General features: G+C 41.5%; 1 protein-coding gene and 2 long non-coding RNA genes across 4 annotated transcripts in view; 2 read left to right on the forward strand and 1 right to left on the reverse strand.

Annotated features, from left to right (window-relative positions):
- The window catches only part of LOC135089647 (uncharacterized), a 64521-nt gene extending 49040 nt beyond the window's left edge, over positions 1–15481 (reverse strand). Inside the window, exons 1-2 of the long non-coding RNA XR_010261568.1 lie at positions 15350–15481; positions 773–824 (exon numbers count right to left, since the gene is read on the reverse strand). This is a non-coding gene — a long non-coding RNA (uncharacterized LOC135089647). The remainder of the gene's footprint in view (positions 1–772; positions 825–15349) is intronic.
- On the forward strand, positions 2134–9253 carry LOC135089644 (phenoloxidase-activating factor 2-like). 2 transcript variants are annotated; one of them, XM_063985523.1, is made up of 4 exons: positions 2134–2301; positions 7061–7387; positions 7635–7809; positions 8096–9253. In XM_063985523.1, exons 2-4 carry the CDS (start codon positions 7068–7070, stop codon positions 8885–8887), a joined length of 1287 nt encoding a protein of 428 aa, XP_063841593.1. In that variant the 5' UTR covers positions 2134–2301; positions 7061–7067; the 3' UTR covers positions 8888–9253. The 2 variants fall into 2 exon arrangements, with proteins under 2 accessions (XP_063841593.1, XP_063841592.1); XM_063985522.1 differs by lacking the exon at positions 2134–2301 and adding an exon at positions 2397–2425.
- Positions 15482–15907: 426 nt separating the features above from the next.
- LOC135089650 (uncharacterized) overlaps positions 15908–19722 on the forward strand; it is a 46336-nt gene continuing 42521 nt past the window's right edge. The window contains exon 1 of the long non-coding RNA XR_010261573.1: positions 15908–15999. This is a non-coding gene — a long non-coding RNA (uncharacterized LOC135089650). The remainder of the gene's footprint in view (positions 16000–19722) is intronic.

The following is a 19722-nucleotide window of genomic DNA, read 5'->3' on the forward strand; positions in this document are numbered from 1 at the left end:
AAAGTTTTGAAAGGCAAGACAAATTTACGTATGGGAATGATAAGTGTCAATAAGTAGATAAGTTTCATAAAGTGAATGCCACGCTTAGGCCTGATAACCTCTTGGGACTTCCCTTATTTTCCTACGTTCCTAAAGTCACTGAGGTACTTCCAAAATGCGTAGCTCGTTAGTGACTCCGTACCCAGGGGAGGAGAGCCACACACACTTCCTACAGGTGTACGGCGATCATTTGCTGCCTCCTGTTGAAATTGCCCTATGCGTTCACGATAAAGATCTTGACTCGATGCCCCTCTCGTGCTGCTGCTACATCTGATTGGTGGTGATGGTGGTGGTGGTGATACGTAGTAGTAGTAGTAGTAGTAGTAGTAGTAGTAGTAAGAATGTCTAATCGTATCATAATAGTACTCTAATTGATATAATTCGATACTACTACTACTACTACTACTACTACTACTACTACTACTGCTGCTGCTGCTGCTGCTGCTGCTGCTGCTGCTGCTGCTGCTGCTACTGCTACTGCTACTACTACTATTATTCCTGCTGGTGGTGGTGCTGCTGCTGCTGCTGTTAGTACTATTACTACTACTACTACTACTACTACTACTACTACTACTACTACTACTTAGCCAACGACATCGATGACAACAACAAGAACAACAACAACAACAACAACAACAGCAGCAACAACAACAACAACAACAACAACAACAACAACAACAAGAATAATAATAATAATAACAATGATTACAAAAAATAACACTCTAATACTTACTCTCTGAGCGGATCTGTGACATCTGTGGGAAATCGCCCTGCCTCTCAGTTTCCTGTGAGGGGACAAAAAACAATCAATTAGTTCATTCATAGCAACTGATAGTGGCTGGCAACCCCATTCATGAGTGGGCGCCACATGACCTCGGTGTTGCGGCGCCCTTGAATCCACAAACCAATCGTAAATTCCTGAGAAATTACCCATATTTCCCTTTTGGGTGAAACTGAGCCAAGGTGACAGATGAAACCCAGCCTGAGACACGTGTGAGTTGTTATATATGCGTGGTGGTGGCGGTGGTGGCGGTGGCGGTGGGTCAGGAGAGGAGACAGGGATGAGGTGTGAGTTAGTGGTGGTGGTGCTGGTGGTGGTGGTGGTGGAAAGAGACAGAAGATAATAGAGGTGGAGTTAGTGTTATTGTTGTTGTTGTTGTTGTTGTTGTTGTTGTTGTTGTTGGTGGTGGTGGTGGTGGTGGTGGTGGTGGAGGGAAGGCAGAGAGATGTAAGGTGGAGAAAAGTATTCACTATCAGACAACGGAGCGACCAGGCTGACCACTATCAAACTAACGCAGGGCTGACATGAAGCTCACCCGTCATGACATGCGGAAAGGAAACATATTCATTCCTTGCGCGTTTCCAAAAAGGTCACTCCTAAACACAAACGCTTCATTAAGGACGCCCTGCATTGCTTTTCTTGGATTATGAATATGGACAGTTAAGCAGCAGGTCATGGGCAGATTACTCTCTTTACTTACTCTCTTTATATAACCTTTATATATCTGACTGAACCTGAATAATCACACAAAAGCAGTACAACTCAGACAACTACATAAATACAAACTACTACCAATATAAAGGACAAAGTACAGAATGATATATACATAATTACAAACTAGCATTAATATATTTGATCCAAGACATACAGAATACAAGTAAGCCAACATTTAACACACAAGTATTAGTAAATTAACCAAAATACAAAGCCGGAATGCAGCTAGAATGAAACCAACATAAAAAAAACACTAAGCCTTTCACAGTGATACAAGACAACCAATCGAGGAGGCTCACTGTCTCGAATCAATATCGCCACATAAACAAACCCTGGTTCAGCGTCTTTGATCAGCCCACTTCACGTCACATCACATCACCAACACGTCACACCCCAGGACGCCACCACACAATAGCACATTCAAAAGAAAATAACCACGGCAATTACGAGACACTTATTCATGTCTTCTTCCTAACAGAGGTAAAGCCCGGAAGGATGAACGGTAATGAGAACAATAAACAGCGAATTGAGGAGGGAATAAAGTGACGTCAGAATGAAAGAATGTTAAAGGTCCCCCATCCTACCGACGGTAAGGGCAACGAAGGGGCCATCTCAGTCTCAAGGTTAGGGGTAGGAGAGGCAGGCGGGTGGGTGCTGGCCGGGGAAGGTGGAGGCTGTATAAAGGAAGGTGCGGGGTGGAGGGACCTCTCAGTTCGTTCTCCCAAGCGCTCGCTACTAATCCGCGGTGCTAGCAAGTTCGTCTCAAGGTAATGATGGTGGTAGTGGTGGTGGTGGTGGTGTTGATGGTGGTGGACTGGCACACTGTTGGATTGGTGGATTCTTAGTTCTCTTAGCCTTGATGAAGGTGGATTAATGCATGCTTATCCAAAGGTATTAAGAGCTGGTGGTTGTGGTGGTGGTGGACTGATACAATACAAGTGCTGGTGGATTCAGGTGGGTTCGTTCCAGGTCTCTCTTTCAGTAGCAGTGGGGGTGGATTAACGTGTGTTGATCCAGAGGTAATGTTTGTAAGTGACTTGTTGTGATGATGGTAAACTTGACCCTTCTAACTTTTGGCTCTGTTTGGTTTGGTGATAGATTAAGCGTCCCAGGTCAGTTAGCAGGACGCGGAAGTGAAGAGACGCGTTGGTGTTACATAAACGAAGAAAAACGGATGGAAAAATCACTCAACTCGTGTATTGGCAAATCAACCAAAACTTTTCTCTGTAGATAACAATACTGATGGAGATACTAGACATAAATTTCATACAAAACAAAAGCAAGGTGGAGTTTATCTTCCTTGACACACGCAAATAACTTTCCACCCGGAGGCTAAATAAGGGTACACTGGTCTTCCCCGCATCGTACCTGCGTGTTGTTGTGTTCAATGAAGGACAGACTATGTGATATGCCGATCCTGGTCTGCCTGGGACCCGCCGTGCTTAGCAAGCAGTGCCGCGTGTTGAGTGCGCATAAACCAAAGGATCCTTGTGCTAAACATTAAATTAAACCTTGGCTTTGTTTGTGGTAATGGTTGTCTGTATAGCATGACGGTGCAAGATTTGCTTAGAGAGAGAAAGACACACAGAAACACATAGGAGAGACAAAGACAAAGAGGACACAGAGAGACGCCTTCTGACCTGCATACCAAAATCGTCAATGCTGAAGTGCAGGTCACATATTGAGGCAACGGAGAAAGTAGATATGCAAGGAAACTTTTATTAGTGAATATCGCACGGAAAGAAAAGTGAGAAACAAATTAAAGAGAAAGGAGAAACAAAAGGTAAAAAAAAAAAAACTGTATGGAGGAGGGGAAGAGAATAACACAGATAAATGGAGAGCGCAAAAGGAGATAAAAGTAAAGAAAAGGAACAGATAAGTCGAGCCTAGAAATAATAAGAGAAAGAAGAGGGAAAAGAACTACAGTAGGAAAGGAAAGGCGATAAAATAAAAAAAAAAATACAGTAACAGGAAGGAGAATAAGAAGAAAAGGTACGAGGAGTAATACGTAAATACGTAAAGTAATAAAATCCATGAAGAAAATGAGAAAAGAATAAAAGAAGCGAAGAGGGACAAAAGGAAGGAGAGGAGTGAGATGGAAAGGAAGAGAGAGGCAGCTCTTAGTAATAGCTGCGAAGGAGGTAGGTGGGAAGGGCAGAGGAAGGCCAGGTAAGAGTGATAAGACAGGTAAAGACGAGGATAGGTAAAAACAGAGGTGAGAAGTGAGGTGAGAGAGTTTTATCGTTGTTGTCGTTGTTGTTGTTATCTTTCACGTGCGTTATCAATGGAATACTGATGGTGCAATACAACGCTACGCAACTCAGAGGACAAGCTAAGTACGAGCAGGTGTCCTTATATAAACATCACGGACACACGGTTCTTGCTTGTGGTTATTACTGGAAAGTGCACAGCTTCTGGTTTACGTCTCAGACTGACATTTCATTTTAGTTTGTATGTAATTCGCTTTTTTCACCTATGTAAGTAAGGATTCTCTCTCTCTCGCTCTCTCTCTCTCGCTCTCTCTCCCTCGCTCTCTCTCGTTCGCTCTCTCTTTTCTTGTCTGTGTGGGAAAACCCATCCGCGCCTATTCATCAGCTCTCTCTTTCTCTCTCTCTCTCTCTCTCTCTCTCTCTCTCTCTCTCTCGCTCTCTCTTTTCTTGTCTTGTGTGGAAAAACCCATCCGCGCCTGTTCATCTCTCTCTATCTCTCTCTCTCTCTCTCTCTCTCTTGGAAAAACCCATCCGCAAAACCCATTCGCGCTGAATCCTGAATACTAATAGCCACGAGAACACACTAGGGAGGCTGCGCGTATTTGCCGCTCTCTCTAACATTCACTGTCCAGGCCCCAACCAATCTGGGGAGAACAAAATGATATTACCAGAATTCAAACACACGCACACCAAAAAATAAATAAATAAAAATAAATAAATAAATAAATAAATAAATAAATAAATAAATAGATAGATAAATAAATAAATAAAATAAATAAAAATTACGACGTAGGTAGAGAACAAGAGGACTCCAAGACGAATAAGGAAAGATTGGAGAGTAAACCCTTGCTAACGATGCTGATGATGAAGATACTCAGCAAGCAAGGGCTTTACCACCGAGGTGCATAACAATGAGGACCTATATTGCGGCGGATGCGTTACGTAACAGTCAGGCAGGGGTCGTGTGGTTTGAAGACTACATAGAAGGACATTGGCTGTAGGAGAGGGAAGGACACTGGTTGTAGGAGAGGGAAGGACATTGGCTGTAGGAGAGGGAAGGACATTGGCTGTAGGAGAGGGAAGGACATTGGCTGTACGAGAGGGAAGGACACTGGTTGTAGGAGAGGGAAGGACACTGGCTGTACGAGAGGGAAGGACATTAGTTGTAGGAGAGGGAAGGACATTAGCTGTCGGAGAGGAAAGGACATTAGCTGTAGGAGAGGAAGGAGCGTGTAGTCTAGGTAAGTACTTGAGAAAAAGATAATGTTTTTGTGGCATTCAAGGGTTAGACAAAATAATGACAGTACCTGGATAGAGAGCAGCAACATCAAGGTGTCTGCTGTGGCAAGGATGTACTTGACAAAAGAAGTAATGAAGTTTGTAGCATTCAAGTGTTAGAGAAAGTAATGAGTGAGTACCTGCATAAAGAGGAAATGCTGCGAGACAAGTGGGCATAAATTACTTGGAAAAAAGGTAAAGATGGTTATTCATGGCCTCGCTACACAAGATCTACTTTATTTCACCCTCATTCTGTCCGTCTCTCTAATGCAAGAGTTAACCAGTATTCTCAATCATTCATTCTTTTCTCTGGTAAACTATGGAATTCCCTGCCTGCTTCCGGATTTCCACCTTCCTATGACTTGAACTCTTTCAAGAAAAGGGTTACAGAACAGTTATCCTCCAATATATAATTATCCCATTTGACTTCACTTTGGGACCTTTTTTTCAAATTGTTAATGGCCCTGCTTAGTGGCCCTCTTGTATAAAAACGAACATAGGACAGGAGAAGGTTATGGACTGATTTGAGACTGAATAAGCTACACAACAGACTGCTAAAGGTAAATTAAGTATAGGAACTGTTATAAGGGTAGGATGTAGCGTGAAGCTGATTGGCGGACGACATGCTGAGATGGTGTGTATGGTGTTGCTATGCAGATGGAGAAAGACGGCTCTGGAGTGGGTGACACGCGCCAGAACACAGCCAAGGCTACTCTGTCAAACATCGCCAATACACGCGTAATTTCACCTCGGAACCCCTATTGTTGTGTGGCGGAGGACGTCCCTTGAGCCTCATGCCGGGGGACGGAAGACTGGGAGTGGCGCGTGCTCGCTCTGGTGGAAATGAAGGAAGGAGGAACTGCGAACTGACGGCCGAGATGAGGATACGTCTTTAGGGAAACTTCTTCTTTTTCCTACTTCCAAGGCCGTGAAGGAGACCGCGAGGTTACAGTGCTGCGGTGCGTGGCCGTGAATAACCTGAGATTGTAGGAGTTAATATACATCAAGGACTCGCTCATTTTTTGTTCACCTCGCACTGTCATCTTAAAGTCACGAAAAAGCGTTTGTGTGAAGTAATACAAAAACTACACTTTCATGTATGCACTTTGATTACATAGTGAAGTAATGTATTTCTCGAATTCTCTGTTTGATTCCCACTTCGTATTCGGTCGTTTTAAAAAATCACGTTAGTTTTAATAAATGTTAACTCTTTCCATGCTTGACTAGCTTAATGCACAAGGTTATCGCGTGACACGACATCCGCAGCAGGAAGCTTAAGGGCACGGCTGGGCTGCCACGGCGGCCTATCATCTGAAGGTCACCGCGAACAAGTCACTCTCCTGAACACAACAAACAACGCTCAACACGCTGCGTATGAGAGATAGTCAGTGCCCGTGGGGGTTTACCCGTGACGCTGCATGATAGACCACCTGCTGCCTTACACTAGCTGACTATCGCCTTATTACATGACTTACTAATACAACGATGTATGGGTATTAAAATGTAATGACTTACTAATATATCAATGTGAGGTTGTAAAAATGTAAGAGATCGTATGAATATGATCCCAGCTACACGTTGGGAGGATTAGTTTAGGTTCGGTTACCTGTCTATCTTTTAAACCAGCTGTAAGTAACCAAGCCTTAACAACCGCAAGTGTAGATGGTAGTTGATCTTATTGCTGATAATAAAACTAGATACAGTTATCTATTTATTTTTTGAAGATATGAAGCATGTCTTATAGTAACTAAAGCTTTTCATTCACTAAACCACACTGTTGACTAATACATAAATAATAATAACTAGTTGATCTTATAATAATAAAACTATATATATATTTTTCTTCTTAAAATACAAAATAAATCTTCTCAACTAAAGCACTCAGTTACTTAACCACGCTGCTTACAAATACAAAAACAATAATTACTTGATTTCCTCGATGTAATAAAACTAGATACATTTTTCTTAAGATAAACAGTAAGTCTTTACCACGCTGCTTACTAATACACACAACAACTCACCACTATTCTCCACACAGACCCAGAATGAAGAGCACGCTGGTGGTGATAGTGGTGGCCGCCCTTGTGGCTGTAGGGGACGCAGCCATCAGGAACCGCAGGCAGGCCAGTGGTTGCTTCTGGTGGGCGGGGGAGTGCAAGGAGGAGAACAAAGACGGGCAGGAACCTCAAGCAGGCGGAAACGCTGACAAGAAGATCGAAGAGGAGCCCACAGTTCGTCAGCACCACCAGCACCAGGAGTACCAAGAATATGCCAGCTGTGACAAATACCGCGGCGTGTGCGTGCCCTACTACCTGTGCCGCGACAACAACATCGTGACGGACGGCGCGGGCATCATCGACATTAGGTGAGTGGATGGGCGGATGGATGGGTGGGTGGGTGCATGAGTGAGTGAGTCTGGTGGGTGGTGATGACTGGTACGTTATGTTTTATGGGCCAGGAACAGAAAGGAACAAAGAGGAAAGGAAATCTGCTGATGTCACTCTTTTAAGAACATGAATAATGTGTGTGTGTGTGTGTGTGTGTGTGTGTGTGTGTGTGTGTGTGTGTGTGTGTGTGTGTGTGTGTGTGAACCCCTCGTCCCTTCCCTGCAGGATCGGAGGGCAGAAGGACAACGTGACGCGGTCCACCTCCGAGTGTCCTAGCTTCCTGGATGTGTGCTGCACCAGCCCCCTGCCGTCTACCACCACGCCTCCGCCTGCGCCCTACCGCTCAGACTGCGGCAAAAGGAACTACCAGGGGATTGACGTCAGGATCCAAGGCTTTCAGGTGTGTGTATGAATTTACCTGACAGTATTTACTTAGCTCAAATAAGACAGATTTTAATTCGTGTTGTCTAACTTTTTATACGTGTGTGTGTGTGTGTGTGTGTGTGTGTGTGTGTGTGTGTGTGTGTGTGTGTGTGTGTGTGTGTGTGTGTGTGTGTGTGTGTGTGTGTGTGTGTGTGTGTGTGTGTGTGTGTGATATACCAGCAACATATACCCCAGTGTACTATCACATACCAGTAGAACATGTTAGATGTATTCCCCGGTAAGTTTTGTTTATACTGACGCAGGACAACCAGGCTCAGTTCGCGGAGTTCCCCTGGATGACAGCCATACTGAGGAAGGAATTGGTTGACGGCACCCAAAAGAACTTCTACGTGTGCGGCGGCTCCCTCATCCATCCGTCCATCATCCTCACCGTTGCCCACTGCGTCGCCAAGCTCGAGGCCGGCCAGCTCACGGTGCGCCTCGGGGAGTGGGACACGCAGAGGCAGTACGAGCCACACCCATACCAGGACAGGGACGTGAATGCGATCGTCATCCACCCTCAGTACAATCGTGGGGGGGCTCTATACAACGACTTCGCCCTTCTGTACCTGAACTCCCCCGCTGAGCTCTCCTACAATGTGGACACCGTCTGCCTGGGCATCCCCTTCGATTATAACCAATGCCTGGTCACGGGCTGGGGCAAGGACAAATTCGGGAGGGATGGCGTGTACCAAAACGTTCTCAAGAAGGTAGATCTGCCATTGTGGGAGCACGAGAGGTGCCAGAATGCCCTTCGCACCACTAGGCTGGGCCAGTATTTCAACCTGCACCAGTCCTTCACGTGTGCCGGAGGGGAGGCAGGCAAGGACTCCTGCAGCGGCGACGGAGGCTCCCCCCTCGTGTGTCAGAACCTGAAGACCGGGAAGTATGTGCAGGCGGGTATGGTGGCGTGGGGCATCGGTTGCGGCACGGCTGGCGTTCCGGGAGTGTACGCCGATGTGCCCTACGCTAACGAATGGATTGTCCAGGAGGCAGACAACCTGCTGAGGAACACGCCTGGGTACACCCGGTCCTACTGGCAGGTGGAGCAGTGAGGCGCCACCACTAGTGCTTCCTGCTGCCGATGATGATGCACTGACGCTTTTATCCAAGTTAGATCAGTCTCAAAGCACAATCCATGTTTATTTATGTACACATTTCTCAATGATCTTCATTTTTTCAAGTACTCGTCGAAGTCAAGGTAAATTAGACTTTGGATCTGATGGAGACGTGGTTCCCAGAGACTTTCATCATGAAGGGACGGGAAACGCAACTCGCTGGTTCATTTCGGCTAGCCTGGACTGCCTCAGAGGTGTTTGTCTTGGTAGGAGCAGCACTTCAGCAATACAAGCCATGGATATGCATTTTAGTCTACCTCCTTTTATTTTAACAAATGTACTATAAATTTTTCATGTTCTGTATGTAAGTACTTTCATTTCAAACCTTTCAAATTGGCATCAAGAAGGACCACTGGAGGAGTAGCAGTAAATATTCTACACACCCTTGTCACTCTCTCCTTTACATTTCCCTTGTCTACTCGGCCTTCCTTGTATTTACGAACATTCACAAAGTCGCCACATTCTCATACTGCTTAATAGTCATCATCCTAATGTGACATGTTTACACCTTCCATCTGATTGTAATTTTCACCACTTTACTGTCCACCTTCCCACGCGTCACACTGCCGGGTACTCCTGTCTCGCCTCCTCGCTACATGATCCCTGCTGTCCCACTACCTTCACTGCTCTCATCCAGCGTTCAACCAAACACAATATTAATGAGTAGTTAACCATAAACTAAGATTAATTAAGGTGGCAAAGGATGAGTTGGAAATGCAGAATGAACACAAGGAACAACTCAACAGTGAAACATGAGAGGCGTACGTTTGAGAATGTAGTATATTACTACCGCACTGATGGTTCTTGCGTGACCAGCAGCTGTTGCATTACATAATAAGTTATCATAAGTATCTGAAAGCGTCAATACAATAAAGGCAATATTAATATACAATAAAAAGTGATAAATACAATATACAATGAAACTATAACAAAAATGCAACAAAAGAATGAAAATAATAAAACAAAATGCTGTTAAATAATGTCATAACGCACATATTCATACTGATATGAGACGCCTACAAGAAAATGGCTGCATGAATGAAGGTTCCTGACACAGTGAAGCTCAGGCAATGCACTCAAAGAATCACGACACCTCATGGCACAACAGAGGTGAAAAACAATAATTCCAATCTCACTTTGAAGGTCTGATTATTTGACACACATCCCGCAATGATGGGCAAGTATTTTGAAACATCACAGACGCACATCAGAACAATTTTTTTCAAAGCGCAAGTTCACGAGGGTTTTTTTTTTTTCAGTGATGGCACAGGATACTTGTTAAACTGTCACTAAAGAACACTAAATACACTTGAAAACCCCAATAATTTGCATCAGAACATGTCAAAAATAGTAGAGATGAGACTATAAAGGGTCTGACAAAGCATTTTTTTTTTTTTTCCGGAATTGCTACGAGGAATGCATTAGTTATTCCAGCAGACTGAGCCTCCACAGCAACGCAAAACAGAAAACGTGTTGAATTAGGGGACACTAAACGAAAACGCGGAGTTGCCGGGAGTACATGTAGGGAAAGCATCAAAACTAATGGAAGGTTACGATCTGTGTATGTTTAAGTCCTAAACAAATCCCAAAAAAATAAGAAAGAGGCTCCAGCGAAACAATAATAAATCTTACTGCCCGGTATACCCAAAAAAACAAAACATAAGTTGCAAAACGCCAGTAGCATGAAATAAATTTATACCTATATTCACCTACCACTCCTGTCCATGAATTTACCTGATCTTCTCTTAACCCGAATTACTGACAGCACTGATATCCTTATAACTGTGTCTGTACCAATCACCTAGCACCCTAACACACCCTAAAACTCTCCAATCAATTAACCTACCTACTCTCCTCAAAAGCACTTAAATTTTTACCCCATAGGTGCTGTCTGGCATGTATCCCTATTCCCCTCTTAACACTTACATCCAGCAATCTTACCACTACACATCTGGAATCAATCATATAACCTCTCATCACTCTATGACAACCTTATCATCACCTTGTATCATCAAAACTTATAAATAATCTTTTCTAGACAAGGTATTTCTTGTCACCAACTATTACTCAACACAAACCTATTATTCTTTCTTGGTTTCCATTTCTACTAAGCGTATCAAGCATTCACAACACACTTTCAACCACTGTAGTCCTAATACTGCCTGGCAGTCTTTCATTAAAAAATTCTGCAGCCACTCATGAATGTATGGAATTCACGTTTCTCTCTCCCATTTGTTCTCTCACTAACAAACCTCTATTCATTTACAAACTTCCAATCATAACTTCACTTTCATTCACATCAGATTCAATTAAAGTTCTTTCCATTTCAACACATCCTGCTACCACCCATTCCATCACTTTTCCTCTCTGCAGCTACCCTCGTGTCACTCACCCTTCCAGACTCACATTCACCTTCCCTTTCATCATTTGAGGGTTAACACATCCAACTCTCATCTCTTAAACACACTCCCAATGTCTCCAATTTTTATTTCACTTGCATTGCACTAACACACATCCACTGACACAATTAACAAGGTTCAGGGAAAAATTTAGCTTCTTACCCACTAAGCTCTATTTTATGGCAAAGGAGCTCCCAGTCCCTTCACACTGTCCCTCTCTGTTACCTCAGCCAGCATGCAGGAAGTGTGGAGACATTCTCACATTCTGGTTAGCCAATCAGGCTGACTGCACCACAAAGCAACAAAACTAGTGTGGTAGGTAAGTGGAGTACTGTGAAAGACTAGAGTAATGAATGGCTACATATGAAGCGATGGCCAATACAAGCTGATAAACTGCTTATACCATTCGTGATCACATATTTCTCAATCAATAATGTTCATATCTCTGGTTTATTGTGCCAGAATTATAATCAAGTCCACAACTATTTTCAGCTATCATGGCTTGGCTGTAACTCACCAATCTGTCTGTGTTTCAGGGTAAATGTTACCTCTATTCCCTATGTCAGTGATGACCCTTTTTTGGTTCAAGAATAAGCAGCGAAATCTTTTTAGAAACAAAACCAGATTATCTAACTTGTATAAGATATTAAAAAAAAAGAAAAAAAAAATGGCATGTCTAATAGTTTTTGAACAGCCATCAATAAGTGCACCTATTATGTAGCCAAGGTACTTTCACAAAATGACAGGTTAGCTTTTATACAATGTCTATCACAACCAAGAGAGTAAGACAAAGTGTAATTTTAATTGCTGCTGTGCTAAGTAAGCCTTTTGTAATGAGAAATATAAAACAAGAAAGAGAATCATAATCCATCCTGACTTAAACAGAGAATTAGCCAACTCCCACCTTCTTGTGCCATGCAGTATCCAGCCTACACCCACATTTTTTTTTTTTTTTACCATAGATCCCACGGCCTTCCAGCACCCACACAGTCAGCCCACATGCAGCCCACATTATAAAATTAAAAAAAAAATGATTAAGTGGTACTAACAATTATTAATACAACTGTACCTAAAAGAAAGCATTTGGCTGAATTCCCTCAATCTATATTTCCAGTCTGGAACAACTGTGACACCACGTATAATTCACATCTTTACCATCCTTCATGTCGTACTTCTGATTACTGGACTGGCAGCTAGTCCTAAAATCTAATCAGCCTTGTTTCTGTCATTATACATGAACATCACCTTATAACTATTATTCATATTCCTTAAACTATATCTTCTTAATGCTAACTACATTTGTCCTTACCTTACCTCCCTATACTTTTTAATTCCAACCACATAACAGTCCTGCCTGTGTAATTTACTGCCCTGTTTACCTTAACTAACTGCTGTTTTGACTGGCAACTTTTCCCTTACACCCACACATATCTTGAAAATCACACCCATACCAGCAAAATTTTTACACTGCATGCCCACACTCACTCTACATTGCAGGTGTCTGCAATTGAAGTAACATGCACAGACCTCTGGTGTGTACTAGTAAATATGAAAACAGTGCAGGAGATAATGAAATTATGCAATTTTGGCCTTGAATGAGTATTGCTTTGTGAGGAAAAAAGTTATGATTGGTGAGGGAATGCAAAGGAAGGTGATAAAAGTGTAATGGATGTGGTTGGCAAACGTGGAGTACCTGGGTGATACAAGAAAGGTGACTGGCTGGTGGACACCTGTGCTAAGCAAGTGGTGTTCTTCACAAACGCCTTTCAGCACAACTACCTAGGTATGCTACCATACATGAAGAAGAGAAGTACAAGATAAGCAGAATGGATTGACTATGTGTACGAGTGTGGATAGAAATTTAAAAGTTAATGTGATATATGCAAAATTTGTGAAAAAAAAAAAATCAATGAAAATATAAGTGATTGACAGATGAGACCAAAAGAGACTTTGTGTTGAAAGATTCAGTGATAAGGAATAATAATGACTGAATGATGAGTGTAGAGAATATAAGTAATAATGTAAATGTTCTGGGAGTATTTGAGATTTTCAAAAGTGTGCTACTGGGTGTCATAAAGGGAGATGTGGAAATGAGAAAGACTGAAATGATGAAGAAAGGTAATATAGGAAGAGCAGAAGTTAGGGAAGCAATGGGAGAGAGAATAGCTGCATACAAGAAAACAATGGGAAGAAATGTGCCACACAGAACATGAAATCAAGAACAGACAGGTTTACATTGACAATCATGAGACTACACCCTCAGGTCCTAAGTCTTCATGGTGTCCCAATCATTGAAAAATAAATCAGCTTGAACCAAATACGTAAAATACAAAATCAGATAAAATACAATAAAATAAACCATGTCTAATAACTGTGATACACTGGAGACAACCAAGACCAAAATAATTTTCTATTAACACATCTTTGACCCAATGTTTGAGTGGTTTATGCATTCCTCCCACTTTTTGCAGGCACAGACAATCTCTTTTCAGTTAATCCTTCTCATATTTTCTTCCACACTCAGCCACAACCAACTCATATCTGATACTTGGGGGCTGCTACTTAAAAGAGGAAAGAATGTCACAGGACTACTTACTTGTCTCATTATTTCCCTGATTGAACTCAAGACGTCTCATTTGTAAAACGAGCGCTCAAACTAAAGCATAAAGGTACCTGCACACCAGTAGCTCCCTCATTTGGAAATCCTCCAGCATTATAAATCATATATCTCATTAAAACCCATGAGCTATAAATGAAAATCCATCCTCTTCTGGAATGAGTTTTACTTTTTCTTAATAACATGTTGAAATTTGAGATAGAACAGGCCTGTAAGGTGTAAGTACTGCTTTTTTTTCTGTAATACAAAATGACCCTTAAGGCTTAGTTTTAGGACCACTTTTATTTTTTATGGAAAAGAATTATATGTACCGTAACATGCTGTTAACAAGTTTTAGCTATTTATTGGTTGATTGAAAGTGTAAATTCTAATCCATTATTCTGCAATGAGTGATGCATTAAGAGGCCTCATTTACAGTAGAAAAGACATTATACTGCACATGTACCAGTGCCTACTGCTGCTATATGACCTTAGAAAAATGGATGTGCACAAAAAAAAAAGATCCATTTATTTATTTATTTACCAAGGGCAACAAAATAGACTGAAAATAAAAATGCCCACTATTCTACATGATGTACAGATTGTTTGTGAATACTCATTCACATATAGAAATAACATCTGACAAATAAACTCTCTAAAACACTTAAAACTCAAGGTGCAGGGAGTGGAGGCAGTGAATGAGGTGGTAGGAAGCATTTTGTAAGGAAGCAGGTGACTGTGTGAAGACGGGACGAGAGCTTAGAGTTTTGTTAAAAGCAGTGGGAGTGAGACAGGATATGACACTCCCATACCTGTCTGATATTTTTATGTATGGGTGTGAAACGGGAATGAAAGCTGTGGTGGGAAATGATGGTAAAGGCTGAGAGTAAATGGAGTGAGGCAGGGTGTGGGAGCGTGTCTGTCTGCTGGTAACTGTGCTGCTTGGAGTTGAGGGGAACCGCAGACAGGAGGCAGTTATCGTGTGTGCGTGTGTGTGTGTCTGTGAAGGAATGTAAATGTGAATACTAGCAAATCATGAGATGATAGTTTTGGTAAAGAAATTAAAGGTGTATGTCTTTCCTGCAGCTAAAAAGGATGAAGGTGCCAGCAGTGGGACGGTGTGCAAGGGAAAACGGTGGGACATGCAGAGTGGCAAAAGAGGAGTATTTTCAAAGAATTATGCAGTATCACTCAGGCAGGATAGTGTGTACCTCAGAACGTGTGTGGATGGCATGGACCTGTATATTCAGAATAAAAACCTGCACAAAGAGAGAGAGAGAGAGAGAGAGAGAGAGAGATGGGTTGGAGTGGGTGAGAAATGGGTACAGATGGGTTGGCAAGAGTGGGGATGGTAAATAAAGTTAATAAACTGTTTATGATTAGTCAGTGGTTATTAATACTTACCAACACTTATTTCTGTCACGTCGCCGCAGGCTTGATTCTTCATTCAGTATTTCTAAACGCCACTTCACGCACTTCACGCCAATCGTACCGTATCATATCGTGTTTACCTCACAGCCACCACCCATGTGATCTAAACACGTGTGTGACTTTTGACTCGATATATTCTTGTCTCTTTTAAATCAAATAATATATAATAAGAAACTAAGAAAATGTTAAATGAAAATAATTGATGATGGAATTATTCAATGATTTATTTATGAATTAGTTGATTTTATTCATTGTACGAAGAGAAAATTTGCTTTCAACACTCTCCCAACACTAAATCTTACTTCTGACTTACACATTCTAAGGAAATCAACTCCTAAATTCACCATATTCACAATTATTACCCATAGTTTATATCAATGTTATCTACATGGCTAACCTTATTTGTATCACATTTCTTGCTATCTAATATATAAAAAAAAAACACGCAATATCACTTTTTCCTATGGTTTTTCTTTTGTTTCTATTCTAAACCCTTTCTATATTTTACATGCACACTTGAAATTGCGTAATCGTTTCGGCGGCACAGGTAGTCGGACGCCACCAAGGCGGGAGAAATCGCACGACTGTGATCAGGGATTCTACTTCCTACCTTGGCCGTGACTGTAAGTGATAATTGAAAATAGTGAGTCATGCATACAGTGCGTGGTGACGTGACCAAGGAAAATGACAGTAACTAGACCTTAATAATTACCTAGTTTATAAGCACTGCATGACTGGTTAGGGTGTTTACCTCAGGGAAGTAATCCATTCAGAGCTTTTGTTTATTTTTAGTCGTAGCAATATCCCGTTTTCAGGTTTCGTTTTGACAAAAAAAAAATGTGGAAAGTTTAACTGATATTGACCATTAAGTGTATCCAGTTACAATATGAAGAGTCTTTACATCGTTTACCTATTTTTAGTATGATTGCTTTGAGTCACGTTGATTTGGTCATGTTTCTGTTTCGTTCTTCATTCAGTGTTTCTTCCGGTGAGCTGATGCGGATTCCCATTATGGCAGTGCACCGCGTTACCTCTGGAACAGTAATTTCGTGCGTCATCTTTTGTCACTAGAACATGATGCTGTTTCAATTACAATCGTGAAAGCCTAGTTAGCAAGATGCGAAGAAAAAAAATAATGAAAGAATAGTTGATAAAATGTAACTCAAACTAAATCATGAAATACTTCAAAGGAAATACGAATCCAGTACACAAAATTAATGAAAGCCTAGTGAAGAATACACGGTGCTGAAATCATTAAAGCCTAATCAACCAAACCTTAAAAGCCTTAAAAGCTTAAAAATTATTCTCTGATCTGAGCCAATTCAGACTAATGTAATCGATCGCGTGACATCCTATTAATGACTGTGCCCGCCCCCTTTTTTTTTTTTTCCTGATCCAAATTTGTGACATTTTCTGGTAACGTTTTATTTATTTGTTTATTTATTCATTGACCTTATTTACTTGTTTATAAATTTATATATTTTTCGTTTTTGCGCCAATACTTCCCTATCTTATATGGTTTAATTATGTGACATTTAATCCTGTAGCCTTTTATTTTCTAGTTTATTTATTTACTTGTTTGTTTTGTTCTAGTGAATTTTGTTTATTTATTTATCTATCTATTTATTTTGAGTATTACGTATAAAACCAATACCACCACCACCACCACCACCACCACCAACAACAACAACAACAACAGCAACAAAAACAACAAAAACAACAACAAGGGGTAATACAAACCCCTACAGGGAGGTTCGGAGGGCAGATTAATTAAGAAACAGTGCTGTCAGGACCCTTTTTAGTGAACTGCTCCTCCAATTACTCAATATGGAAAGCCAGTACATGTAATTGGTGTGTGAGGCGTGCGTGTGGGGTAATCTTGATGCATTAGCATAGGCGGGAAATACGGCAGGGCAGAGCAAACATGAACCACTGCATTGCTGATAGCCACCGATATAGGTGTTCGTAGTAATATTATATCATGTGGTGACGATAAAAGTGAAAACAATGGAACTTGACACATTATTATTTCATCCTCCCCTCTCCCCCTCTTCTCCTAAAAATATAAATATAAATAAAGGAAAAGAATGCTACGCAAGTGACCTGCAAAAGTAAACCAGCACAGCGTGTCGTGATAATTGTAAAATATTGTAATTCTAGTATGTTTTATGAACAAATGACACACTAGGTCACTAGGAGCTTGACTGTCATAAAGTGGACGATGAACTTGTTTGGCCTCTCTCTCTCTCTCTCTCTCTCTCTCTCTCTCTCTCTCTCTCTCTCTCTCTCTCTCTCTCTCTCTCTCTCTCTCTCTCTCTCTCTCTCTCTCTCTCATACGTAACTCCTGTAATCTTCTGCCATTCTTGATCAGTGCCCTGCCCATCCTAGGCGTCAGGCCCTAGTGAAGACCTGTAAAACGCTGACCTCACGTCTGACGGTGTCTCTTGTGGCGTCTCACCCATTGGCCAACCTCACCGTCAAATACTGGGTTGAAATTTACTCTTAGGATACTATTTTCAAACGTTCCTGGAAAGTTGATGCGGATCTTTCATGTACTTTCTGTGCTTTTTTGGAGTCTCATGTGCAGGGGTAAAATTTTGCTTTATGGTTGATCTCTCGCCTCTGAAACCTGCTTGTTGTTTCTCTTTATTATTACCATTTTTATTGCTACTCTTGCTGTGGTTACTACTACTACTACGACTACTACTACTGCTACTAAAATATTACCATTACTTTATTTGGCACATTTTATTCTGTTATTAAATGATTTACCTTTCATTAAGCAGCAACAGTTAGTGAAAACCGTGTTGGCATTTTACCGTTCACTACATTCACCTTAATGCACCAAATGTCAGGTACTTCAAGAGTCACAGCAGATCCTAAACACCTGTTAAGAATATAACTGTGCAAATATTAATGACACATATAAGCCATGCGTGTCAGGCGTCCCTTCACCTTGATCTCGTCCCTCTGCAGGCTCTGATAACCGCAAACCCAGTGCATGCATGATAGAGCAGAGGTTTATCAGTGTGTTATGGTAATGTCTGGGTGCAGTTCAATTACGTGTTTATTTCGTATCTAGAACGGTTAGTTGTCATTGTTGGTAGTTGGTAGTGCTGTTGTTGTTGTTGTTGTTGTTGAAGGTGGTGGTGGTGGTGGTGGTTTTTTTTTCTATTGCTTGTTTGTTATTGTTGTTGTTGGTGTTGTTGCTGTTGATTTCCTTGTATTTCTTCTGTTTCCTCTTTTCTTCTAGTTCTTCCTCCTCCTCTTTCTCCTCCTCCTCCTCCTCCTCCTCCTCCTCCTCCTCCTCCTCCTCCTCTTCTTCTTCTTCTTCTTCTTCTTCTTCTTCTTCTTCTTCTTCTTCTTCTTCTTGATCTTATTCTTATTTGTATTCTTATCATCATCATCATCATCATCATCATCATCATCATCATCATTATTCACATTGCCATCATCACCACAGCCTGGGTTGCAAGGACACTCCAAGCAACACACTCCATTTCCTGCGTACCGTAAAAACACCACCAAAAATAAACATATAGACTACATACCTTATCTGTTGTGGCATGGGGGCTATTATCGTAAATTGATCTCCCTCGCTGGTGGGGTGGCCTCGAATTTCTGCATTGGGTTAGGTCAGGCAACAGCGTCTCCACAGATTAGGTCTTACTGCACAACTGACGTGTTAAGTGATATAATTAAGTGAACAGGAGTAATGAAAATTAGTAGGGAGTGTTTATTATTGTTCATTATTACGTGATTAACTCATTCTGCCTGTGACGTAATAGTAGCAGCAGTAGTAGTAGTAGTCGTCGTTAAGAGGATTACGTTACCTGAATGCAATCCCAGAGTATAACGTTGATATAAATGGGTGACACCCCGCTGGACACGCCGCTTGAAGTTTAAAGTCACATTATGTAGTGTGTGTATGAATGGAGCGAAAGAAGACGTGCTTGTAACGGGTGTTACTGAGACGTGCTTGCAATGAGTGTGACTGGGGCGTGCTTCCCATGGGTGTTACTTAAGAAGGCACAGACGACCGAGAGTTGGAGAATGTTGATATGCTGTGGCAATACCTAAGCAGCTAAAAGTGGAGAGTTACATTAGAGGTATTTTAGTTTATATTTGGTTAGGTTAGTTTAGGTGAGCTTAAGTTAGGTTAGGTTATGTTAGGTTAGGTTAGGTTTGTTTACCTTGAGTTAGAGTAGTTACTGGTTGCTAATAGTAGTGTAGCTGAGGTGTGTAAGTTACTTTAGATTTGGTTACATTACTTCTGATTATCTTATTTTTTTTCTTAGTTCACTTTTAGTTAGGTAAGGTCACGCTAGGTCAAGTCAGGATAGTTA

Source organism: Scylla paramamosain, chromosome 33 (assembly GCF_035594125.1).
Source record: "Scylla paramamosain isolate STU-SP2022 chromosome 33, ASM3559412v1, whole genome shotgun sequence".
NCBI classification, from domain to species: Eukaryota; Metazoa; Arthropoda; class Malacostraca; order Decapoda; family Portunidae; genus Scylla; species Scylla paramamosain.